We start from the raw sequence: 26,436 nt of genomic DNA, 5'->3' as shown, positions 1-26,436 counted from the left end.
ATGCCCATCCAATTGTTAGACCAGTTGTTGGTAATAGCAAAGTTGTCACAACAAATAAAAACATTATTCGTCCAACGTCCTCAATATCAACTGTTGTTGTGCCTTCCAATGCATCTCCTAATGCCTCTTGCAAACCCTTTACGGATATTCTTGACATCTTACGAAATCTTCTATGCACAAAAAGTGATTCTTGTTTCTTCTCATATGAGATGTCTACTTTTTTCGTTCCCGATTTTATCCCAAAAATCAAAGGAACATCACTGTTCCGTATGTCACACGTTTTTCCCCCAAGCTTAAATCCCTTTGCATGAAAGTCATAAGATTTGATCGTATCCATGACATTATCATCAACTTTCTTGAACTTCTTTAACACCACATCTTCTTTCTTCCAAAAAGATTTAAACAACATCCCAAAAAGTGTTCTCTCGAGGGTAGTAATATGTCTTTTAGTGAACCTCGTGTCTCGCATTAGGTTTATCAATGAAACAACATTTGACCTATATTGTTTCACATAGTTCTCCCTCTCCCGTACTGCATGTACAATATTCAATTTCGAAGGTTTTGTTGTTGAAGGTATTGGATTGCTTTATTACAGCCTTCATCATAACTAGCATTGGATTAAACTTTTTTACTACTTTTGCTTTTTTTTTTTTTAGGGACTTTCTTCTTTTGTATAGCCGTTGGTAGAACTTCAAAATCATCATCATCATCATCACCACATTTGCTTCTTGTAACAACCATTTTAAAACAGTAAAAAGTTTCCCTATATCAATAGTATAACATTTTACTTTAAACAACAAAGTGACAAAATAAATAAGCACTAAAGAAAATGCACAAGTATTGTAATGAGACAGTAAAGTTTTACTCTGTTTGGCTTAAAACTTTACTCTTATTGAAAGTAAAATTTTACTCTGATTGGAAGTAAAATTTTACTCTGAACAATATATCCTAGGAAATAAACAAAAAATACATACAAAATTTATAGAACCAAGAATCAAGAAAACCTCGTCCCAATTTTGACTATACGCAACACAGTTTTGAAATTAACATATATAATTCACATTAAAATCGAAAGCAGAGAAATGATGAAACTACAATCACATTCACATACATAAATAGATACATATATATATATATATATATATACATATATGTATACACATTTATGTAAGGAGCAAATACTAGAGTTAAAGTAAAATTTTACTTTGTTTATAAGTAAAACTTTACTCTCATTGTAAGTAAAATTTTACTCTGGTTGGAAGTAAAATTTTACTCTGGCTGGAAGTAAAATTTTATTTTGAAAAATTCATGAAGCAAGTGAAATTGAAAGTATTGAAATTGCAGGACCAAAATACTACAGAAATCAAAGCAACGAAATTGAAGCGAAACTGCATATACCATTTTGAAATACCTAAATTACTTTTCAAAATTTTTAAATCTTAATATTCTCACATGATTTAGTAGTTTAAAGTATTTTAAGATAATAATAAAAATTTTAGAACAGATGATCCTTAGTGTAACCCACAAACCCAAACTCTACTCACCCTAATGCAACAATAAAAAATAAAAATAAAAAATCTTAGTAGCCTTACAATCCAACCCCATACCATGCCAACGTAATCTCATGCACCTCTTACAAAATGAAAACAAACCCAGACAGACTTCATAATATCGAAAAACTAGAAAAAATGGGAAAAAATCACCTGCAAAATGTGTGTCCAAGAGAGAGAGTAAAGCGTAATGTAGAGTTCGATTTGAGCACAAGCGACGAACCTGTAACGTTGCAGGGGTAGAAAGACAAAGTAGCTCTAGAGAGCAAGAGTAATGAGACTCGGAGAAGGGTTTTCAATCGATACTAGAGTTTTCGAATGATGATATTCAAAGGATAGTTTTAAATCAATGAAACAAAGTGATGGGAGAGAAACGATGGAATTGTTTCATATTTCTCCACTTATATGGAAGGACATTTCAATCAATTCATGATATATTTTTAATTGAATAATTTTTAGAATCATTATTTTACTCCGTAAACTTCACACAAAATAAACTCAACGAAAAGAACTTTTCACCAAAAATCTCTTAAAAAATCACTCTGGAAAATCAGTTCACCAGATCATTCTAAAGGATCCTTGGGCCACAAAAACGGGGGGCCCTTCATTATCTTCCCATGTATTTGCATCCATCCATGCTGTCTAGATAAGAACCTGGACAGTCAAAAGAACACGTGTCTGGTATCAACAAATTACACGTAAGCCACACTTTGATCACCCAATCACTAACCTCTCTCGTATATAATCCCTCTCTCTCCTCACTGTTTTGACTCGGAGAAACCAGGTCGATCAATCGCGAATAACTCGCTCCGCTCCTCCCAAAAATGGCCTCCGTGAACAGCATCACACTCCATGGAGTCCTCTCTCTCTCCACACCCAAAACCAAACCCACCGTAAAGGGTCTCTCCGGGTCTTCTCTCCGCAGCTTCAGACCTTCCCTCACCCAGATTTTCTCCAGAACCAAACAGAGGGAATGGGTCGTGGTTGGGTCGGTGTCAAAGGAGCTCGATGTAATCCCAGTTCAGAGCAGTGACTCTACGGACCAACAGGACGGAGTTGTGAACAGAACAGAAAGGGAAATTGAAGGAGAAGAGATCGTGAATCAGGTGGTGGTTGGTGGGTTCGGGAAAGAAGGAAGGTTGTCGTTTGAAGGGGCTGGTGAAATTCAAGGGTTTTCTTCGTCGGCGAGTACTTCAGTTGGAATTGAGGGGAAGAGTAAGGAGGAGGAATTTAAGCATTTGATTGATAGAGCCATTAATGCAGCTATTGTTCTCGCTGCTGGCACTTTTGCCATCAATAAGTTGCTCACCATCGACCAAGACTATTGGCATGTGAGTATTGGCATTGAGTTTTTACTGAGTTGTGTTTGTTATTTGAAATTCTGTATCTCTTCACTTTGTTTTTTATTTTGTTTTTCTTGGGCTTTTGTTGATGCACTGTTATGAAAGTCCCCTTCTTGTTTTTTTTTCTTCTTGATTTTGTTTTGTTTTCTATTGCTATAGTTGTATTTACGATCTCTATGTTGCTATATGATATTTAATATCAAATTCACAAACATGAGTATGTGTATAGCTAGGAGATTGCCGAGGCTTGTAGTTAGTTTTCTTTTCAAGGACTGTACTTTATTGTGTATAATATTAGTTGGTTTCTTCTCTTGGCAACCAGGAGAGAGAGAATATAAAGGATTAGGTAGGAGAGAATAATTAAAAAAAATAAAGGATAGTGGTTTTTCACCTTAGCGTTTGGAAAGATTAGGGAAAAAAAAAATGAAAAAAAGTAAATGTGGGTTATGCTCATTTGAATGCGGTTAAGGATGTAAGAAATGGCCTACAAACTTCTGGTTTGAAGTTGGGGAGTTTCCTTAATCACATTAACTACTTAAAATGAGCTCACTTGGATTACATTAAAATGTGAAAAGATATATCTAGAATTCAAATAGAGTAGTTCCTCAAACGTTTTAATTTTTGGTGATGTGTTGCTTCTCGGTGACTTGTTTACATTGTGGTGAGCATATATTTTCAAAAAAATCAAATAAAAAGGTAAGTTCAAAGAAAACGAAAGATAAGTTCAATTATATATGCACCAGTTAGGTATGCTCACAAATACATGCATCTATGCCCTTGTGTTTAAATATTTGCGAATTTCCTTCTCTAACACAACGTGTTGTATGTATGTGTTTAAGTTTATTTTTAAATGTGTTTCTGGACTCTAGTAACTATCTAGGAGCTTTGTAACAGTTATTAAAGCATCCTATGTGCACAAACTCATTTATATTTGTCTTAGGGATGGACCATATATGAGATATTGAGATTTGCACCTCAACACAACTGGATCGCATACGAGGAAGCCCTGAAAACAAACCCTGTTTTAGCAAAAATGGTGATTAGTGGAGTGGTTTACTCTGTAGGGGATTGGATTGCACAGGTTAGTTGGTGATTTTGAAGTCACCATGAGCTGCAAGATTTGTTGGTTCTAAATCTTTAATAGCCATTGACTCAATTTGTGTCCAATAAATTTGCAGTGCTATGAAGGAAAACCTCTTTTTGAATTTGACCGAGCGCGCATGTTCAGATCAGGCCTTGTCGGCTTTACTCTGCATGGATCCCTTTCTCATTATTATTACCAGTTTTGTGAGGTAATTATGATGCCATGATTTATTTACCATTGGACTGTTCTGACTTGTAATTTGATATATAGTTGTGGATTACGAAAATAACAATTCCTGATTTTCAGGGACTTTTTCCTTTTCAAGATTGGTGGGTGGTTCCTGCTAAAGTAGTCTTTGATCAAACTCTCTGGTCTGCTACTTGGAACAGCATCTACTATATAGTTTTAGGATTCTTGCGCTTTGAATCGCCAGTCAGTATTTTTAAGGAATTGAAGTCAACATTCTTGCCTATGTTGACTGTAAGAAGACCTTCTCTTTCTATGTATCTTTCTTTTCAATTACCAGTTATTCTCTAGTTAAAGCCTGCTTTTTTTGGACTTCATTTCAGTGGATTTTGATACTCTTTTAGCACTCCAAATTTTATTGAACCTCATACTCGGAACTGCATTTTGTTTGAAAAACATCAGTTGCTTTAGTGGCGAGTATATTTTGTATTGCGTGTTACCTGTGCCACTGTATAATGTGTTTGATTATGTTGTATTTTAACCTGATATCTAATCCATGGTTCTAAATTGAGATTTTGAAACTTGCTTAGCTGCATAAAAGTTTGTTTGAACCAACTCTTATTTGGAATGGATAGAAGGTTTTAAAGGAGTTATTGTGTTCTACAGAGACCTTGAATCTTGCCCAAAGGAAAAGTATTGCCACTTGTCCTATCTTAGTCAATTACTTTCACATATGGGGTTAAAAAACAACAGTTTTTATTACCTATATGAACCACACTGCTTAATTTGAAGTCAAGCTATTTTTATCTTCTTGGAGTTGATTCAGCTTTAGGGACTAATGTGAATTTTGGGTAATTGTGACAAAGATAAAGAGACATTTATATGTTCAAATGCATGTAATGTAACGAATGCTTAGATGGGTTTACGGTTTTCATTTTTCGTATGAAAATTTAAAGGTTGTTTTGAATTGTTATACATCTAACAATGTTATTGAATTGGGGATTCTTCTCAGGCAGGGTGGAAACTTTGGCCATTTGCTCATCTGATTACCTATGGCGTCATCCCTGTGGAACAGAGGCTTCTTTGGGTTGACTGTGTAGAGCTCATTTGGGTGACAATACTGTCAACGTAAGTACAAATCTGGATCGTGATTACTACAGTTCTCTTTCAAAGAAATCATATATACTCGGTTGCATTGATAGAGTCCTCGATTATCTGATCTTACAATTGATACTGCTTAGAAATAAAATTGATGAATGCTTGATTTCTAGCTCGTGAAGTTTGTATAAACTCATTCTGATAGAATTCTGGTGAGCCTAATTAGTTGCGAGAAACTGAAATGGGTTCATTATTCTCCTAGTCTATGAGGGTTATATTGGCATGCAATTTTCTAAGTTGTCGTAGTAAGCTAATTTTTAGCCCGAGAAATCTTTTTGAGGACCACTTGAACCATTTTTGGTTTAACATCTGATTGATTTCTAACATTGGTTGACATTCTCATCTGCTAGTTACTCAAACGAGAAATCAGAACAAAGAATATCCGACACACCAGCGGAGGCAAATTCTGATTCCCCATCAATAAGTCCTCCTGAGGTAAGCCAAGCAACTAAATTACAGTGCATATAGGTACTGAGAGCTGCACTATAGATTCTCATCTTCTTCTGTGTCTCTTCTGGTTTTTTGGGTTTCTCTTGTTAGGAGTAAACTAGAAGTTGGAAGAAAATTTTGAAGAGGAGTCAGTCTATTTATGTCCAAATGCTGAAAGATAAGATCATTCGTCATCATGGACCTTGGCTTGCAACAGGGGTTGCTGTGGGGTGATGGCTAGAGAGGCTGGTCGTAGCTATACTCGCATCCCTGTGGATTCGCACCTGTATCTTATGTAAACCTACCTTCCTTTTTTCTCTGTATGATTTTTTTAGGTAAAATGTTACTAGTTTCAGACTCTTATACTAAGAAATGTAAAGATGATAATTTCCGTTCCATCATAGAAAATGTATAGTTATTATCTTTCTTTTGTCTTTTTGACCCATGATATGATTGATTTTCCTTGATAAAATCTCAAATATGCCACCGAGTAAAACTTTTTTTTTTTTTTTTTTTTTTTTTTTTTACAGATTTCATTGCATAACTGGCTTGGCAAAATGAAAAGAAGAACTAAATCATAACTGTATAGATTAAGTGAATTCACTCATCAATCATCATCAAAAAGGAAAATTTTGCAAATTTACAATCACTCACGCTCGCATTGTGTAAGACAAAACTCAAATGGATATGCAGTCTAAGCCATGGACATATTACAGAGCCGGCTCGGTGTCGGCTGGAAATCCCACCACCGACGGCTGCGTCTATGAACTGGCGGTGTCAAAGCCCTCTTCAGAATCTCTTTATCCGCGCATTGCCTTCTAAAATTACTTCTTGGTACTGGAAACTCAGGATGGCCACGTCTGACTGACCTAGAACTGTATGATGATGAGCGTGTGCAAATCCGCTGCTGAGGCCTAGGAGATGATGACGCCACGCAATTGCTCCGGAAACCCTGACTGGCGGCTGTCCTGTGTCTGGTGGTGGTCGATGGTGGTCTTGCCGGAACTTGAAGCCTCTCTAAGGTATGTTTCTCTGGATTGCTGTTCATTTTCTGAATCATCTTGGTATGAAATGATGGAATGGTCACTCTGATGAGTTGTTTCTGCTTAACAATTAGGTATGTGTATTGCATATATTTATTAATCCATGTTTGCGTGTGTGAGGATGTATGTTTGTGTGTGGTGGAAGACTGGTTCTATAGTCAGAATTCAGCAAGGTTTGGCTTGAAAGAGTAGTTGACCTGACCAAAGTGTGTATGACTTGGTGAATATTGGCTGTTAAATTTTGACTTGCCCACAACTTTGTCAAATTTAATGACCGGTCATCTAGAGGAGAGTTGTTGCCAGCCAAGTATTAAACATCTAGATGGAAAATACTGTATACCATAATTAACAATTCTTATAAAAAAAATTTATTAATTAATATATTATACAATAATATTAAAATTTTAGAATCTAATACAAGATTATTCACTTCAATGGTGTGATAAGTGTTATGTTAGTAAGGGTCGGTTGAGATTTGTTTTTATAGTGGGCTTTTATATAAAAAAAAATAAATATATATATATATATATATACACTAAAGACAAAAAAAGAAAAGAAAAGGATTTTTGGCTTTATGTTTTTTTGTTTTTATCTTAAGTGATTTTTTTTTTTTAAAATTCTTCTATACTAGACGAACTGCAAAAGTAAAAAATTGACACATTTGAAAAAAAAAAAAAAAAAAACTAAAAAAAATGGAAAAAAAATGTGAATTTTTTTAACTAGATGCCAAACAAATTCTAAGTAATCAAAATTTATAAAATTTAGGGTAAATTATAAATACACCTCCTGAGGTTTACTTAAAATATGAATTGCTCTCTGCGGTTTGGAAAATTCGAAATACTCCTTATCAGAATTTATTATTTAACAGAATTAATGGAAAAAGTAAAATTTCTAACTGTTCACCTATACAATAATAAAATAATCTGAATTATTAATTGAAATAAAATTTTAATATTATTAAAAACTGCTAATTAACTTGATGATTTATTAATAAAACGACCTATTTGTTATAAAATTAGTAACTTTAGGGGGCATAATGTAATTTTTAAAATCACATAGGGTAATTTGTAATTTAAATAAATTATAATTTATCCTCAAATTTATTAATTTATATAGCATTATTTTTGTATATCCACCCCCTATATATCAAACTTCTTGGTAAGTTTGCACTTGATATTTTATTTTTTATTTTGATTATAAACGGATCATAGACACACAAAAGACAAGAAAATAAAAAAACACAAGGTTTTTTTTTTTTATTTTTTAGAAAAATAATTGAGATTGCGTTATTCAAAAAATAAAAACAAAAATACAACAATAATGGTCCCAATTATTAAATTTCATTTTTTAATTCATTCTCTTTATATCATAAGTAGAGTAGGGTTGGAAATACTATTTTCAATGATTGTTTGGATCGTGCGCCAATCATTTTTGAAAATTGGATTGTGCGCGCAGGGCAGAGTCGGCCCAGTTGATCCAATGGGCTTTGAAAATTGTATCTCATGTTTGAGACTCGGCCCATTTTAAATCACTTAGTAGATTGTGGGCTGAATGGTACTAAGTCCAATGTTGATCAATTATTTGAAATGAAAAATCAAAATCTCTATGATGATTTTTATCATCAACTTGTAAATAATTCCCCTATGCAATCATGTTTGATAAGGTCTCCATGCCATCATTTTATATATGTTTGTTTTTATATTATAATTTACGAGTGTGTATGTGTATTTATGTATCTTCCCATACATACACGTATTGATATTTATATGCATAAAATTGATTAAGAAGCTTCTGTAGGCTTTTTAAAAAGTTTTCTCCACAAGGTAAAGGATAGTATTGTTACCACTCTTAATCTTGTCGACTTCTATAACAAAATTAAGCACTAATTAATTAGTGCTACCAAATATATATTTGTACTCTTTCCTCCCAAAGATATTTAATTGAAGATATTAAAATTCTTGTGATTTTATGATAATGATATTTTTTTTCATTATTTTAATAATGAATGGTTCGAGAGTCCTATTCCATGTTCTTAGGGCATTACCTTTACTGTTCTTAGAAATGACAAAGCCAAATGAAATTTATCCCAAATATAAAGGCTTACATGATCATGTAACTCAAGACACTGTAAACAACACATGAGCACAATTTCTATGGTTTTAAGATAATAATTCCTTTTGATAATAGTGAATTTGCTCAAGAGTCAAGAATTGCCCCTAATGTTTTTATAAATTAAACAGATCACATGAGACCTTTCTCTAATTATAAGAGCCCACATCAACTTTAAAAAATACTAGAAAAGCTAGATACAACGAAAATGCTGTCTCGAATATTGTCACTAATATTGTTTATTTTTTGAAAGTGAAATGAGTTCCACTCAATTTATATTTTAGTGACTATATTCGTGATTTTATATTCATGATACATAAAAAAAAGTTGTAAAAAGATAAATAATACCCATAAATACACAATCAATTTTCAGAAAGGACATTTGTGAGTTAGGTCATGGAATTTACATACCCATGAAATGTCTTATCAGATGGTGAAAGAAAATGACACCCACACCCAAATGTCTTCAACTTCAACTTTTGTGATAAACCAAAGATAATTTGGAGTTAAAAAATCAAGGTGTGTATGAAGAAACAGTGGCTAATTTCTTTTTCCATGGTCAATTTATCTTTAACTATAGATAAACGGAAAACGTAAACAATTGCAAAAGCGACTATTTACGCATCTTCAAAGACAAAGATGTATCATCTTAAAGCTTTTTGGTGATTGATATATCTTCCAAAACAATTTTTTCGAGGTTGCTTTCAAACCCTACAGCTTAATGGCTAAGTTTATCCTTGTTCATTGTTTATGACCCATCTGGAGATACAGTTGGGGGGAGAAAAAAAAAAAAAATTTCCAAGTTTTGCTTGACAATATGAAGATTCACACAACACAAAGTACAAACAAAACCATACACAATCTCTCTTTGTTAAAATGTGCAGCAATAAAAATAAAATAGTATAATTTTTATTTTTTATTTTTCTACATCAACACTACCTTATACAATATGAATGTACTTTCTATATAAAACTGTCCTTGTAGATACATATGATGGCCTCACCTAAAGTTGAAGAGCTAGTTAGTAATTACACATTTCCATAAACTATAGGCTATCTAAAATGTGTTCATGCGTTCCCTAGCTACCAACACATATCAATTCCATCAATCTAAGGACTGTATTCATGAACAATAATGCAATACATAAACAGATTTCTTAAGAAATTTTCATATCACTAGAAATAAGAATTCCGTAAAAAATCTGTTTATATATAACATTTTTCAATACTCATTAGATAATTAATGTGTATTATCATACCCACCTCCCGATTAACCGATCCAATTAATTAGAGTACCAATTCAAGCCGTGGAGTTGATACTGTTGTCGAAAGCCCCCATCTGCAATAGACCCCAACAACGGTGATTGTGGAAGCTGACTGAGCATAGTGGCAATAGCATTCATGTTTTCATGTGTCTTTATTGTGCCTTCATCGCTAGCGAACCTCTTGGACGAGTCAGAGCCAGTTTCACTATCTTGGTTCCAGTACAGCGAAGTGAGTGTGCGTTTAGACATTGGAAGCGGTGGATTTGAGCTTGAAGTGGGCAACTGAGAGATGTATTCACTGTTGTTGTTGATGTTGATACCACCATTGCCCACTATCCCTTCAAACATGTTATGCTCATTTTCAAGCAATGCGCCATATGCTTTTATAGCTTGCTGTTTTGGGTTCTGTTGGCTTACCGGCGTTGAAGCTGGCATTGTTGCATACATATCGCCCATGGAATCATACCTTTCATGATCCACTGGTCTCAGTGGGCTGTTCTTCTTGTAGATTCGACATAACACCCAATCGTCAAGCTAACCAAAAAAAATTAATTTTTTTTTAAAAATTAGTCATCCTTAAAAAGCTCATGCCTAAATGAAGAGTAATTGTTTTATTGATTGTCTAACTGAGTTGGTGGGGATAAGTTTGTACACGATTATTAACACCTACTTCCGTTGGTATTAATTATTCTATTTTTTTGTGGGTTTAATTCACTATATTATCAAATCGGACATCATTTGCGAGTCTCACTTACTTAACAATTCAATCCCATACTCCATGAGAATCAAACATGTCTCTAGAAAATCAAATCAACATGTTGATGTGGTATTTTTAAACTAATAAAAATATTAGTAATAGGATGAACTGAGACAACTTGATCCACTTTAATAATCAGTTGAGTAAGAGATAAGGTCGACCTCATTCATCTTTTATACAATCTCATTAATCAGAAATACTACATGCACATTTCACAATAATATTCTAAGAGTATTGAACAATTTTCCCCAATAACATGCATATTTTCTCCTAATTTAATCAAAATTGTGAAAGTTGTGAAAATTAATTAATTACCCTTAGGGAGGCTTTCTTGTGGGTCGGGTCACAACCCGGTGGCTTGGAAATGGATTTGTTGTCTGATAGGCGATACTCGTGCATGATCCAATTGGTTTTGACACCTTTAGGAGGCTTTCCACCGTAGAAAACAAGTGCTTTCTTGACACCAATCTTCTGACTCCCACTGGAGCCGGAGCTGAGCACAGGCTTGTCGGTTCCGGTTGCTTTCCAATACCCAGAAGTTGCCGCCCGGTTTGGCCTCACTCCGTTCGGGTACTTCCTCTCCCGAGGAGTGAAAAAATACCACTCTTGTTCCCCAAACACAGCCTTAGCTGAAAAAAAAATTACATATCTATATAGTCATACCAACCCAATTTATATAGAATAAGAAAAAAAAATTACGTAGTTTTTATATATAAAATTGTGATGAATGCTTTATAATTAATATATTTATTAGTATTTCTAGTATGGTAGTGAAACAAGAAATTGATTTGACGATATAAATCGTGGGAAAAAAATTTACTACGAATTTTAAGTGTATACAATTTGATTATAACATCCGACTCAATTTTCTCACCAAAAATAAAATTCACATATTTTATGAATATGTGATTGAATTTAGTGCATGTGCATGTACATGTACAACAGTTGTTATTTCTGTCATGAAAATATTAACCATATATTGAATTTGAGGTACGGTTTAAAGACACCCTTATCAAACTGCACCTCAAACTCATATAATATAGGGAAATTCTGTGTATGTATGTATGAATGATACCTGGGAGCTCCCATGGATCAAATTTGTAAAGATCAATTTCAGCTATGATTGACACGGGAAGAAGAGCGGAGGCGGCTTTCTTCTTGAGGTAGTGAACCACCAGCTCTTCGTCGGTTGGGTGGAACCGGAAGCCCGGTGGGAGTTGCGGCTGCGAGGCCGACGAATCGGTGCTGTCCATGGATTCGGATAACTAATTAATTGAGAGAGTTGATGATCAAATTTGAAATATGCTGTGTTGAAAGTTTATGGAGTCTGAAAATTTTGATGACAAAAGAGCAATGTTACAGTTCATGAATATAGGTGAAAAAGTCATCTTTTAATATGGTTGTTGATGGTTATGTGGGAGGGACTATGAGATTATCGTAGAGTCATGTGATAGACCACCAATTTATTCACTACAATCTAATTTGTGTATGACTCTTGGTGTGTCCAATCCAATTCATTCCACATTAAAGCATGCGAGGGCTGATTAGTCATTTGCATTTGACCATAGTACTACGATTGAGCATGTGGATATTTTACAAAATGCATATACAGGCTTTCTTTGTAAGGAAGGACTAACCACCACCGTCTAATGACTCTTGGTTAAGATTGATATATATTTATGGTGTATTAAAATATATAAAAATATATGTAATATGTATTAAAATTCTAATTTTTTATGTTATTATTTGAACCCTAATTAACGCATATTGACAGGTGATTTGTAAAATTCTTCTTTTTAAAAGAAAAAATAAAATATTTCTTACAAAATAAATTATAAATTACTAATATGTTCCATAAAATAATTGTGAAAATAAAACAACCGCCTCCAATTTTTAAAAGTAGGGCCATGTAATCTTGAGGATTGTTTTGAGTGGTTAGTGAGTGTACTCTTTACACAATTGTTTATGACTTGATTTTTAAAGTTAGGCAGCGAGAAAATAATTTATTATGAATTTTTTAATTATGCATGGATGACCTGTCTTCTACCAGAGAGGATATATATATATATATATATATATATATATATTTTTTGAGTAATAGAAGGATAGTATAAAGCTTAAACAGAGTCAAATAGAAGTTTGGGATACAAAGCCCTTAAAGCATCGTTATATCATTTTCCTATAATAAAAGAATAATGTTATATGTATTAATTAATGTACATACTAGTGTACCAACTAGTGATTGGCATAATTTTAAAGGTTTGGGTATTTATAATTTGTATAATAAATAGGGTTATTAATGATATCATAACACTAGTGAGTACACTAATGTGTATATTAATTGATGTATGTAATACCACCGATAATAAAATTGGACAAAATAAAATAAATGAAAAGGCCTTCATTCTTTGAGCTGCGCTCCTTAGGCAATAAATCGGCACACTCATTTGCTTCCCAAAAAATGTGTTGCACTTCCGTTACCCCTAATTGTTTCATGAGGCACCTGAAAAGAAATTAAACAGGTGTGCATAAGTGGATTCAACACCCTTGTTGAAAAAGAATAAAAAAAAAAAGGTGGGCCCATGTGATAGTTGGTGGTTGAAAGGAAAGTAGATGAAGGGCGACTTCAGGTGATTAGCGCCTGCAGATGACGTTTACCAGCCCTGTTTGGCAGGTGGGTTTTCGGCATTTTTTTATTAAAATCCATAAAAAAAAGAAAAAGACGAAAATAGTTAATAAAATAAAATATCACATTAAATTTATCATCATTTCATTTTTTTCTTATAAATATTTCATCTAATTACAAAAAAATTCAATTATCTTCTTAAGTACAAAAATTTTAACTTACTAAGCCTTCGTTTGGCATTGACTTTTTTAGTTGGCTTTTTGACTTTTTTATCCTGGGACTTTTTTGTTCGTTTGGTATTCTTGATTGGTTTTTTTTGGCTTTTTAACTTTGGAATAGTGATTTTTTTTGTCTTTTTGTGATTTTTTGACTTTTTTTTTTTTAATCTTTTTGTAATTATTTAGCCAAACATGATAATCAAACACCATCCAAAATAATCAAAAATTAAAATAACTTAATAAAATGACAATTTCTCAAACACCCAACAACTGATACTTGCGCCGCTCATTGGTCGAAACGTGTTATTCCTAATTTCTTCAAATGGTGACACGTGTTGGACAAATATGTGTGGGCCATATTGCAAGACCACATCATACACCCAGTCCACCAAAAAAAAAAACAAAAAGCAAAAATTGATATAGACGCAGATAAGTCTCTTGTTGGGGTCGGTCGGAAACAAAAACGTTTTTACCTTCAGATGTCACGCTTTTGTTATGATAATGCCCTACAAAACTACTACAATATAAACATGAAAAAAAATAAATCAAAACAAACAGTGACCCTTGTCCACACCACCAATCAGCCCCAACCTTCGATAGGGGGCAAAGGTTGAACCCTTTTCATCATCATCACTCTCCTAACCCCTTGCTATGACCGAAGGTTTTGATGTAGTGTAAAAAAAATTAGATTTAATTTTGTTTTATTAAAGATTGGATGATTATGAATAGGGAGAGGACTATTCTTGTCGGTTAATTGTTATATTGATCGATCAATCAGTTCTCTAACGTGGTAAGAAATGAGATTAATGTCTTATAAAATAGAATCCAGGTCATCTTCATATTTGCATCTCTTTAAATTCATCCAAAATTTTTTTGTGAGCTCAAAACTAGACTCATATTGATGATCCAAACCGTCTACTTTATAAGTTTTCATAATTAATTTCATCAGAGATCTATAAATATAAGAACAAATCACATTTTATTTTATAAAATGAATAGCAAATAGAATTGTAAACTTAAACCATTCACTTTGTAAAACAAAACGTGATTTGTTTGTGTTTATAATTGTCCGATGAATCTAATTTTCTGTATGTATAATCTTCACTGTGAAATCTATGAAGTAGATGATTGAATCATCAAAATAAGTCTAAATTGAAGGCCACAAAAAAGGTATGGAGAGATAAAGAGTAATGCTACGAATCATGAAAAAAATATCATGAAAGATTCTCCACCTTTAGATTACACCAAGAATAAAACACCATGCACTAATCAAGGGATGAAAAATCTTCATGATGTATTTCATGATATGACTCTTAGTATTATTCAGAGATGAAATATAAAAGGAGAGCTTATCCCTATAAAATAGGAGACTTCGACTTTTGTGTGAGACTCCCCAACTCTTAAGTATTATGGTCAAGAAATACAATAAATTTGAGAAAAAATGTCACAATGGTATGCGTGTAGGTGAAAAAAAAGTTTATTCCGTACTTATTTCATGATTCTCAATTATAGCTCTTAAGTCTTTAATCTCATAATTAATTGCTGATATCCAACTTTTATTGCACTTCTCAAATTGTCAATTCACTTCTCAATTCATCAGACTGGCCATGGTTTAGGTGGGGGAGGCTTGGGTCTTATTATGCAAAACACTCATTAATTCCAAAAACATCTTCCGGTCTACCAGAGCTTCACAAATCGAGACGTACCCACCAACCAAGAAAGAAAGAAACAATGAAATATCAACGCACTTTACATTATAAATTTGAAAGTGATAACTGATGAGATCATATGGCTTGGAAATCTATCAGTATAGGTATGCATTGGGTTCTATTGTCTTCCATGATCAAGACAAGAAGTCTTAATAGAAAAAAAAAAGTTATTGAAAAATCTTCCAAAGAAAAAGAAAGAAAAAATTACCATTCTTGTGGCCTTGGCCGTGGGAACCGTTTGGTGTGGCCATGGGATCCTGATTCAATTTCCAGGGGCTAAAATTTTGATGGGAAACTACACTAGGGGTGGGGTGGGGTCCATTGCTGGTTTGATGATGGACCAGGGGGTCCCAATACCATTATTATGGTTCAGCTCATGTTGATTATTAACCACAACAAACTCCCTTTATTAATGAGGAGAACACACGTGTGATGGAACACATTTTAATTATATTTTGAACAAATAATAAGATATTTAGATTGTTTCTAGATTTAAGATTTAGGTAAAAAAATTAAAAAGGAAGATAAAAAAAAAAAATTATATATACTTCCTCCGTCCCAAAATAATTGTTCTTTCTGAGAAATCTAACTTTTTTTTGATAGTATAATTATTGTATTTTAAAAATATTAATTTTTTAAAATTACCCTTTGATAGTATATTTTTTTGAGAATATCAATTGTTATAATTATACTTTTTATGTTATTAATGAATTTAAAAGGACAAAATAATAAATTTATATTATTTTATTCCTTGATCTTTGAAAAATGATTAATATTTTAAAACAATAAAAAATGAAATAAGAAACTAACATTTTGGGACGGAAAAAGTACATTTTTATATAAATTCTTATCCAAATTCTAAATCCAAACACAGCCTTAGGCTGTCTTTTAGATTTTGAATTTTGAAAGAAAAAGAATAGGAAAAGGAGTTGTGAACACATTTTTTTTTATTTCTTTTTCTTCTATAAATTTTATTCCAAAATTCAAGTTCCAGACATAATTTCGATGCTTTTCTTTTTTTTTGGATCGCCAAAAGGAAAAATTTTATTGATAAAAAACATACATTACATATGAATATATATCAATAAATAAGAGGTAAGAGTAAAAAGTATCATAATGCATTTTTCTAATCCCAACTAAATTAGTACCAAGAGATGCACACAGCCATATGTTATTTCCAGCCAAGGTTGTTGGTATGAAACCAACAAAACAAAAGAAACAAAAATAAAAAGACAAACAAACATCTCAACAAACAACATAAAATCCTAGACAACACTACACATATCAAAACATCAGGCAGGGACAACTACAACGCAACAGTAGCACACCTTTATATGCTCTGCCTGACCTGCTCCAATCAAAAAATAAAGTTTTTTTTTTTGATAACTCAGGATATCCGAGCCAGCTTGCGCGCACCTCGACTAATCCCTGAGGGACTAATCCTACCGTCCAGTAGCGGAGGGCTCATTTAAAGCCAGAGCAAAGCTCCATATGGACTGGCCCAACACAAGAATTAATAGCACCTAAGAGATTTTGAACCTGAGACTTAGAGATGAGCAAACTCTTAAGTCTCAAGCCTACACCAACCCTTGGGATTCAAAAAATAAAGTTATTGACATAGTAGACTTTGCTAATTGCATGAATCCTCAACCATAATGCCACTCGAGCTTTAATAAGCTCCTACAGATCATTTGAATTTGGTTGAACACTGAAAAAAATACACCTTTTTGAATCTTGAATGGAAGCCACATCCACTTTGCTTCTTAATTAATTTACACTACGGTAAAATCTTATTGTGTATGAATACATACATGTAAAGAGATGTCTTAATCTTTTCATAACTTAGGCCAATACATATGCAATTATGTAAAATAAATAAATGGTTTGCATGATTTTGCTGATTTGTTTAAAAATAATTAAAATATGATCATAGAGTTGTCCATGTCCAATTATTCTCAATTTTATCTATTTATTTATTTTTATAGATATGATATACTTGACACATCATACAATATAAATTGTTCATATTATCAAAATAAGCTCAGAGTAAATCCTCACGAGACTTGACGCCATTTTAAAATCTGTAACCAAATTTATGATTTAAACGCAATTGATTGTCTTTCTCCTTAGTTGAGACATTCTCTCCTTGTTCTATGGGTGTGATTATTCCACATTACACTTTTCCTATTACTTTACAAGTGAATATAATCTTTGAGAAGTCCTTTACAAAATAAGTATTTTAATCTAACAAATATCGCTTTTGATTTGGAACATGTTTTCATCCATATGTAACAGAAACACATGTAAATTTTGTTTTTCCATCTTTTCTTAGGAGTTTCGATTAATTTCACAACACAAGTCCCATTATTATGCCATAATAAAGGCCTTGTTCCTCTCTATCTTTGTCTCGTAACAGATTTTTGGGAAGTCACAATTGCATGACCCTTTCACATGTGACTCAGATTTTAAGTTTGGTCTGTTGCACATAATTAACATTACGTGACAGACAAGTAATCAGTATAATTAATTAATTAGCTTGGTTAATGTGGGAGCCGAAAAAAGGGTACACCTAAAACGGGCAAATAGAGCATCCAAGTCCATCTAGATGAGCCGAATAATGTCAAAATGCACTGGACTGAAAGTCATGGTCGAATAGACATGAAAGACAATAAAGAAGAACGCCGAGTTAAGGATACTTGTGCCATACGTTAGAGCCGAATATGTCAAGTAAATTGGTATGGTTCCATTAGGCGAGACCAGACTGCTCCTTTCGAGAAAGTATAGTAGGGAGATGAGCATTGATAGAGTGATGATGTAGGGCTAAGTTGCATGGAGAAAACATCAAGAAGAGTGACTCTATAAAAGGAGGAGGGAGGCTGAAGGAGCAGGTATGTGCTAAAAATCTTGGACCTCAAGAAATCAAAAAACACCAATCTTTCTACAAAAACTAACTTGTCCGTTGGAGTGCTAATTCTGGTACCATCGACCGAAATTTTATTTCTTTTTCAAGTGACAGCTGAGAAAATCCTACAAGGGCTTGTTTGGATTGAAAGAGTACTCTAAACCACCTCCTCACAGTTAATATGATACAATTAAACCTTAATCCATGTTAGAGAGGGCACCATATAATATACCACATGCACAAAGTCTACAAGAGCATTCCCATCAATCTCAGCAAAATTTGAGCCAAACTATAACTTAAAATTTATTTTTGTGTTTTCGCTAGCTTCTTTTTTATATATACATTCCATCAAACTCTTTATTCTAAAATTCTATTTCATTAAAACATTCTTTTTATTATTTTCTTTTTCTACACTTTTTTATTATATTTTATTTGTAATCTCATGTGTTTATTCAATTTTATTAAAATATATTTTTTTGTAGTTTGTTATTATTATTTATTTTGTAATATCATGTGCTAGCACTGTATTTTTTTCATTAAAATGTTATTTATTATTATTTTATTTATAATCTCCTATGTTAACAGTGTATTTTATTTCATTAAAATATTATTTTTTATTATTTTTATTTTTCTATAGTTTTTCTTCTATTATATTTTATTTATAATTTTATGTGTTAATACTGTATTAATAACAATACGAGTAGTAAAATCTGTTAAATTAATACAATATTAACATATGAGATAATAAAATTTATGCATAATTTCAATACATAACTATTGAAAAGTTGGTCATGGACTTTTGTTTTTCATTTTACACAACATTAGCAAAAAATATTTTTTACCCAAAAAAACAAAGAACAAATAATAAATAATAAATAAAAAATAATAATTATAATATTATTAAATATTTTATTATTTAAAATTATTTGGAGATCTTTTAGTCACTAGCTAGTTGTATCTATTGGCTTGGTGTTAAACTAAAATAGTCAACAGCTAGATGAGTTTAATGGAGCACATCTTTCATTAGTTTACGCTATAAAACAGCTAACAAAAAGATATATTGAGTTTGATATTGATGCTCTAACTACCTCAAACTCTCTCAACAATTTAACAATTTATATGAGAATGTAATTAACAATTTAATATGATATAAAACAGTAGATTATGTATTCAAATCTCACTATCTCTTAGAAAATTATAATAATTGCATTTGAAATGAGAAATATATTATTTGATTGCAATGATTAATTAATTAATTAATAATCATGGAGCTTTTGCACACGTGTTTCTTGAGGCAATGACAATTGAGACTGAGAACTCCATACTACATTAATTTAATTTTCATCACACAACGCACAACTCAAAAAAATTTAGATATTTATGTCTGGTGTACGGGGAGGAAATAATTCTCCTCGTATAATCCTGTTGACCAAGTCCACGCTCCTCCGTACGACGTCGCTTTGTCACCTGAAAACACAAACGTGAGCTAGCCGGCGGGTGTGTGCCGGAAACCTCTCCGATGCCTAAGTCAGAAAACTTGACAAATAGACAAAGCTCTAAGTTCTCAGAAAGATTGTGTTCAATTACCTCCTCCAAAGTGATGCTTGTGAGCTTTTATAAGTTTCATATGGCACAATCCTAGTAGGACTTGTATTTCTCCATACAGAGTCCTCCTAGGATTCAATCTCTTAAGGATAATGCTTATCCTTTTACACCCTCCCCCACTGCTCAAACCAAGTGGGATGGTTTTCTTTACGGCCGAACTTCCTTTTGACCAAAGTAAACTTGGCTATACCGAGCCACAGAAGGCCGAACTATCCTTAGCTCGGTCTTCTCCTCCAACTCTTTACTTCGGCTGCCCTGTTCGACCTTGATGCGCTTAGATCAAACTTCCAGGTAACAAGTTCGGACCGACCTAACCAATGTAAGTCACGACCGGACTAATTCCGACACCGGTCTTCTCAGAACATACTGCGACCGGACTAACTCTGAGACCGGCCTAACTGTGAATTGCCTCCAGACCGGAGTAATTTTACTCTTCCTTGGGCTGAAGTAACGATCTCTTCTTGAGCCGGAGTAATTTTGCCTCCTTGGGCCGAAGTAGCTTTGTCTTCCCAAGGCCGGAATAACTTTGCCCTTCTGGGCCGGAGTATTCTGTACGGCCTTTTTACCTAGTCCACTGCGTTTTGGGCCTCAAAACCAAACTCGAAGTTCGGCCCAATTTTCCCAAAAATTACCCTCTCAATTGCCCCTTAATTCCATCTATGCAACATGATTGGGATTACCAGCCTTCTGGCCGAGCTAGAGTTTGTCATGCTTTTTCAGCCGAGCTAAAAACCCTTTAGCCTTTCCAGCCGAGCTAAGTTTACCTCGGGTACAACTATGTCCGGTCAAAACGTCTCTTCAATCACAGCGACTGTATCGCTTCCCATTCCCGTGACACGTGGCAAACTCTGATAGGCTGTGGCCAACTGTCACGCCGTCCTTCAGAATTTTCGTACTGTTCCCGCCTCTTTTTGCCGCCTTTTTTCTCTCTCCCTTTTCACAAAACAGCCTTTCTCCTTCTTGAATCACTCACCTTCGATTCTTCACTTTCTCTTCTCCCCTGGTTCCTGAGTTTTTGAGTTTGCTGTGTTCGTGCCTCCATTGCTGCCATTGCCTCCATTTCTAGCTTCTCTCTTATACAGGTAAGCAAGCCTATCCTTCTTGCTTTCTTTGTTTTCGTACTTTGCTTTCCATGCTCTGTATGTTTTTTGCAAACAGTTTATCCATTTCTGATTCGCTTTTGTACTTTTATGGAGAAACCATTAGAACTCTATGTATATGTCATATACCCTAGAGAAAAAATTTCGATTTTGATCCAGAATCACGTCCCGACCGAACTTGGATACTGTTTGTGTCATGTATGTGAATAGATTCAGAACATAACCGGACTAGAACTTGTAGGAATATCAGTAGTTTCTTTTGACCCACTCTAGCCAAGATAGGATCACCGAACAAGCTTGCTCATACCGAACTAGGTACTTCGGTCTATAACCGAGCTAAGATTTTGGGGCCAAGCCGGCTTTCTTAGTTCTTAAACCAAACTTAGAAAGCCGCCCCTAAGAGCTCAACCGAAGTAATTTTCCTCATACTGTAACCGTTTTAGGCCTTGGGACTAGACCAGCTTTCTTAGTTTTTTAGACCGAACTCAGAAAGCTGCCCATAGACGTTAAACCGGTCTAATGTGCTCAAAACCGTGCTAACAAACATTCTGAAGAGCCGAGGTAGAACCAGCCCACTAAGCCGAAGTAGGATTTGTATATCTTGCTTATAATTTGTAGCGCGGTCCAATCGATCTGTGCTTAACCCCTTTGTTTTGTACCTTGCAGACTTAGGTTGCCCAGACACTCCTGCGTGTGCTCAACCGAGCTACTGAGCCTAGTTTCGGTACCGAAATAATTTATTCATAAATTATACAATAAATGGGTAAGTATAGATATTTAGTCGAAACCCCTGGTGGCCTGGCCGAATTTAGGCAAGATTACCAGATTCCTGATGATGTCCATCTGGCGCTGGCCAAAAAAGATGCTACCCCCTAGAACAATGAAGGCTTTGTGCCTTTTACCCTTCAATCCATAATAGAGACCGGACTACGGTTTCCTGTCCAACCGCTAATCTGCGAATTTCTTAGACAGACTAGGTTATGTCCCACCCAACTATCCACCAATACGTACCGTATTATCATGGGGATAGCCGCATTAAACCACCAAACCGGACTGAATCTTGGTCTAGCCGAGATCTTTCATCAATACTCTATCGGCTCAAAGAATGCTGGGTGGGTCTACTACCTTAGAATTCGCCGCCGCCGAGAGAAGATAATCAAGCACACTCCGGACAAAGATCTTAACGATGACGATTTCTTTTGGGTCTCTGGGAACTTTGAGGATTTTCAAGCTCAAATTCCTGGCCGACCTATAAATTGGAAAATGGGGGAGCCTGGTAATTTTACTTCGGTCTTATGCTTTGTAAGTTATCTCGGTTGTTTAGTCTGTTAGCCGAACTAACACTTCTCTCTTTTTTGCAGATTTTGCCCATCTCCATTCCCTGTATAGCTATCCTAACCTCGGAGTCTTGCGAGCCGCTTTTCGGGTTAAAGAAAGGGATTGGGCCAAGCTTCTAAATTTCGAACCGACCTACCGTTACAGCGGTCGACGAAAAGCAAAGGTGACTGACTTCCTTCTCGAAGAGGCACCGGAACCGGACCCAACTCTGCCCGAGATAAGACTTGTCCCTTTATCCGCAGAAGAAGAGATGGCGAAAAGGAGTAGAGTCAGGGCCCTTCTCACCGAGACAGCTAGGCCCGAAGTGGCGCCTTCCAGCCAACCGCAGCCTGCTGTTGTCGCCCTTCCTTCCCAACAGCCATCCTCTTCCCGCCGAACCAAACGTGCCCGAACTTCCGAACCCGAACGGGTTTTGATTGATGAAGAAACTCCTATTCAGCCGAGCTTGCCACCGAGCCCCCAACCGGAGTCTTCCGACCGAACCATCGGCTGCTGGGCACCGAAATTAACCTTCAACGACCGAGACATTCTAGACACAGACTCGGTCGTTGCTGAGAAAGACCACCTGTTGGCCATCAACCTGGCCAAGAGCGTGTGTCTGCCCAAAGACATGGAACATCACCAAAAACAGTTAACCACCGAGCTGAAGTCCATCCGGTCTGCTACTAAGTCCATGATTCTGGTTAGTGACTTCGGTTGCTTTTCTGTTTATGTTTCTCTTTCTTTTCAACTCTTTCTTCGGTTAAAGGGAAGTTGTTTGCTTTGTCAGGCCATTCAAAAGAACCAAATCACCCACAGGAGAGTACTGGAGCTGAGGAAAGTGACAAGGCAAGCGGCGGCCGAGGCAGAGGCGAAATCGGCCGAACTAGAGTCGGCCAGAAAGGAAATGGCCGAACTCCGAGGTGAGGTCGGTCGTTTGACCGGAATGGTTAGTTCGGCCGAGGCCGAAAAACAAAAGACTGCCATTGTGCTGAAGGACAAGTACTTGCGTGAGCTGGTAAAGCTTGAAAGAAAGAAAGACGCCGAAATGAAGGAGAAGGCGAAGGAGGCTGAGAAACAAGGTTTCAAGAGGGCTGAGGATGCTTACGCCCAACAATGTGACGCTGCAAAGGAGCTGTTCTTCAAATGCGGCTGGAGGGCGGCAGTGGAGAAGCTCGGTCAAGATCAACAGACCGAGGTCTTCAACCCTCCAGATTATTTTATACCGAAGTCCCTGGCGGAGTACGCGGCTGCTCTGCAACAACAGTTTTTGGAAGGCTCTGACTCTGATGATGCCTCTGATGAAGATACTCCGGCCGAAAATGTGGACCAGCCAGTTCGGTCGGTGCCCACTGCTGAAGACCTAACTGTTGATCCTCCCAGTGGAACCGTAGCCGAAGTGGCTCACCCTAGTGTGAATGAGCTCCCTCCGGAGACCGGTCTTCAAGTTGATGCCGATGCGGTTTTTGACGCTGAAATTGATGAACTTTTCTCTTGACTTTTTTACTTTTTCTCCTTTGTAACCGAACTAAGCCCCCTTGTAATGACTTCTCTTTGAATGAAAATTTTACTTCTTTTATTCCGGTTATTGTGTGTATGCTTGCGTTTGTAATGTCTTCCTTTCACTCCAAGTGTTATTTCGGTTTTTGGTTGGTTAAACTATACTTACCAGCCAACTACTCCTTAGCCGACATAATTACTTCGGCTGAGGAGTATTAAGTGTAACAAGTGTTGGTTTATTCCAGCCAACCATTCTTCAGCCTTGCACTTACTTCGGCTGAAGAGTTACAGGTGTTGGTTTATTCCAGCCAACCACTCTTCAGCCTTGCACTTACTTCGGCTGAAGAGTAACAAGAGTTGGTTTATTCCAGCCAACCACTCTTCAGCCATACACTTACTTCGGCTGAAGAGTAAGAAGAGTTGGTTTATTCCAGCCAACCACTCTTCAGCCTTGCACTTACTTCGGCTGAAGAGTAACAAGAGTTGGTTTATTCCAGCCAACCACTCTTCAGCCTTGCACTTACTTCGGCTGAAGAGTAACAAGAGTTGGTTTATTCCAGCCAACCACTCTTCAGCCTTACACTTACTTCGGCTAAAGAGTAACAAGAGTTGGTTTATTCCAGCCAACCACTCCTTAGTCATGCACTTACTTCGGCTAAGGAGTACAAAGTGTTGGTTTATTCCAGCCAACCACTCTTCAGCCTTACACTTACTTCGGCTGAAGAGTAACAAGTGTTGGTTTATTCCAGCCAACCACTCTTCAGCCTTGCACTTACTTCGGCTGAAGAGTAACAAGTGTTGGTTTATTCCAGCCAACCACTCTTCAGCCTTACACTTACTTCGGCTGAAGAGTAACAAGAGTTGGTTTATTCCAGCCGACCACTCCTTAGTCATGCACTTACTTCGGCTAAGGAGTACAAAGTGTTGGTTTATTCCAGCCAACCACTCTTCAGCCTCATACTTACTTCGGCTGAAGAGTAACAAGTGTTGGTTTATTCCAGCCAACCACTCTTCAGCCTCGCACTTACTTCGGCTGAAGAGTAACAAGTGTTGGTTTATTCCAGCCAACCACTCTTCAGCCTTACACTTACTTCGGCTGAAGAGTAACAAGTGTTGGTTTATTCCAGCCAACCACTCTTCAGCCTTACACTTACTTCGGCTGAAGAGTAACAAGTGTTGGTTTATTCCAGCCAACAATTGAAGTTAGTTTTTCCAGCTAACTTCGAGTATTTGGTTATTCCGACCAAATGTCCTGCAGCCTGGATCCTTATCCTGGGCTTAGGAAGGGTGTTGGTTTAATCCAGCCAACCTCTAAGTTTGTTTTTCGGGCTAATTTAGAATGGAATGCTTGCAATATACTCAAGTCTAGCTAACTTTTACAAAGAGTAATCTGTGCTAAAAAGAATCTCATTTTATTTGAAGGAAGAGAAAATTACATAATGTTTGAAGGATAAAAGCTAAAAGTAAAATATCTTGAGATTGGCCGTATTCCATGGCCTAGGGATTGCCTTGCCATCCTTGTCTTCTAGGTGGTATGCCCCTTTGCCGGCTAGCCCAACCACCTTATAAGGACCTTCCCAATTTGGGCCTAACTTGCCGTCTCCTGGGACCAAGGTGTTTCCCATTACTTTGCGCAGTACCCAATCGCCAATTTTGAATTGTCTTGGATGAACCTTTTTGCTGTATTTTCTGATTAACTCTCGTTGGTATGAGGCGATGTGGACCAACGCTCTTTCTCTTCTTTCTTCTGCAAGGTTGAGTTCTAAGGCTATGGCTTCTCCATTTAAGTCTGGATCAAAATTTTCGCTTCGAATTGTGGGGAGGCCAACTTCTAGTGGGATCACTGCTTCCATGCCATAGGCTAAGGAAAATGGTGTTTCTCCAGTTGATCGCCGAGGTGTGGTGCGGTAAGCCCATAAAACATGAGGAAGTTCATCCGCCCACTTGCCTTTTGCTTTCTCTAGCCTTTTCTTTAGTCCATCCAAGACGACTTTATTTGATGCTTCAGCCTGCCCATTTGCTTGAGGATACGCTGGTGTGGAATTGTAGAACTCTATCTTGTATTCTTTACAAAAGCTTCTGAAGATTCTGCCGTCGAACTGAGTTCCATTGTCTGAGATCAGTGCTTTTGGTATGCCAAACCGAGTGATAATATTTTGCCAAACAAACTTCTTCACATCTTTTTCTTTGATTGATGCCAATGCTTCTGCTTCCACCCATTTTGTGAAGTAGTCTGTTGCTGCGAGAAAGAATTTTCTGCCCCCGGGTGCCGTTGGAAGTGGTCCTACTATGTCTAAGCCCCACATTGCGAAAGGCCATGGGCTAGTTAAGGGTAGGAGTTCTCTTGCTGGTTGATGTATTTGGTGCGCGAATTTCTGGCATTTTTCACACTTCTTCACATATTTCTCTGAGTCTGCTTGCATATATGGCCACCAATATCCTTGTGAAATAGCCCTGTAAGCGAGCGACCTTCCCCCTTGATGACTTCCACATACCCCTTCATGTATTTCGAATAGGAAGGCTTCTACTTTGCTGG

General features: G+C 35.9%; 2 protein-coding genes across 4 annotated transcripts; one reads left to right on the top strand and one right to left on the bottom strand.

Annotated features, from left to right (window-relative positions):
- The first annotated feature begins 2,148 nt into the window (after positions 1 to 2,148).
- Positions 2,149 to 6,919, top strand: LOC114284036 (uncharacterized). Of its 3 annotated transcripts, none has more exons than XR_014338786.1 (8): positions 2,274 to 2,881; positions 3,834 to 3,974; positions 4,072 to 4,185; positions 4,284 to 4,457; positions 5,176 to 5,291; positions 5,672 to 5,756; positions 5,862 to 6,045; positions 6,444 to 6,919. XR_014338786.1 is itself a non-coding variant. In XM_028226913.2 (7 exons), exons 1-7 carry the CDS (start codon positions 2,375 to 2,377, stop codon positions 5,865 to 5,867), a joined length of 1,143 nt encoding a protein of 380 aa, XP_028082714.2. In that variant the 5' UTR covers positions 2,149 to 2,374; the 3' UTR covers positions 5,868 to 6,180. The 3 variants fall into 3 exon arrangements, 1 of the variants encoding a protein (XP_028082714.2); XR_014338785.1 differs by having other exon boundaries at positions 6,281 to 6,919; XM_028226913.2 differs by lacking the exon at positions 6,444 to 6,919 and having other exon boundaries at positions 2,149 to 2,881; positions 5,862 to 6,180.
- Positions 6,920 to 9,789: 2,870 nt separating this feature from the next.
- Positions 9,790 to 12,571, bottom strand: LOC114284091 (NAC transcription factor 56). The gene is made up of 3 exons (XM_028226960.2): positions 11,999 to 12,571; positions 11,239 to 11,552; positions 9,790 to 10,700 (listed from the first exon to the last, which is right to left on the bottom strand). The coding sequence occupies exons 1-3, from the start codon at positions 12,174 to 12,176 to the stop codon at positions 10,185 to 10,187; spliced, it is 1,008 nt and encodes a 335-aa protein (XP_028082761.2). The 5' UTR covers positions 12,177 to 12,571; the 3' UTR covers positions 9,790 to 10,184.
- Between the last annotated feature and the right edge of the window lie 13,865 nt (positions 12,572 to 26,436).

The sequence above is a fragment of the Camellia sinensis genome, chromosome 8 (assembly GCF_055761805.1).
Source record: "Camellia sinensis isolate YWXY chromosome 8, ASM5576180v1, whole genome shotgun sequence".
Lineage (NCBI taxonomy): Eukaryota > Viridiplantae > Streptophyta > Magnoliopsida > Ericales > Theaceae > Camellia > Camellia sinensis.
This window is presented reverse-complemented; position numbering and strand designations above follow the sequence as displayed.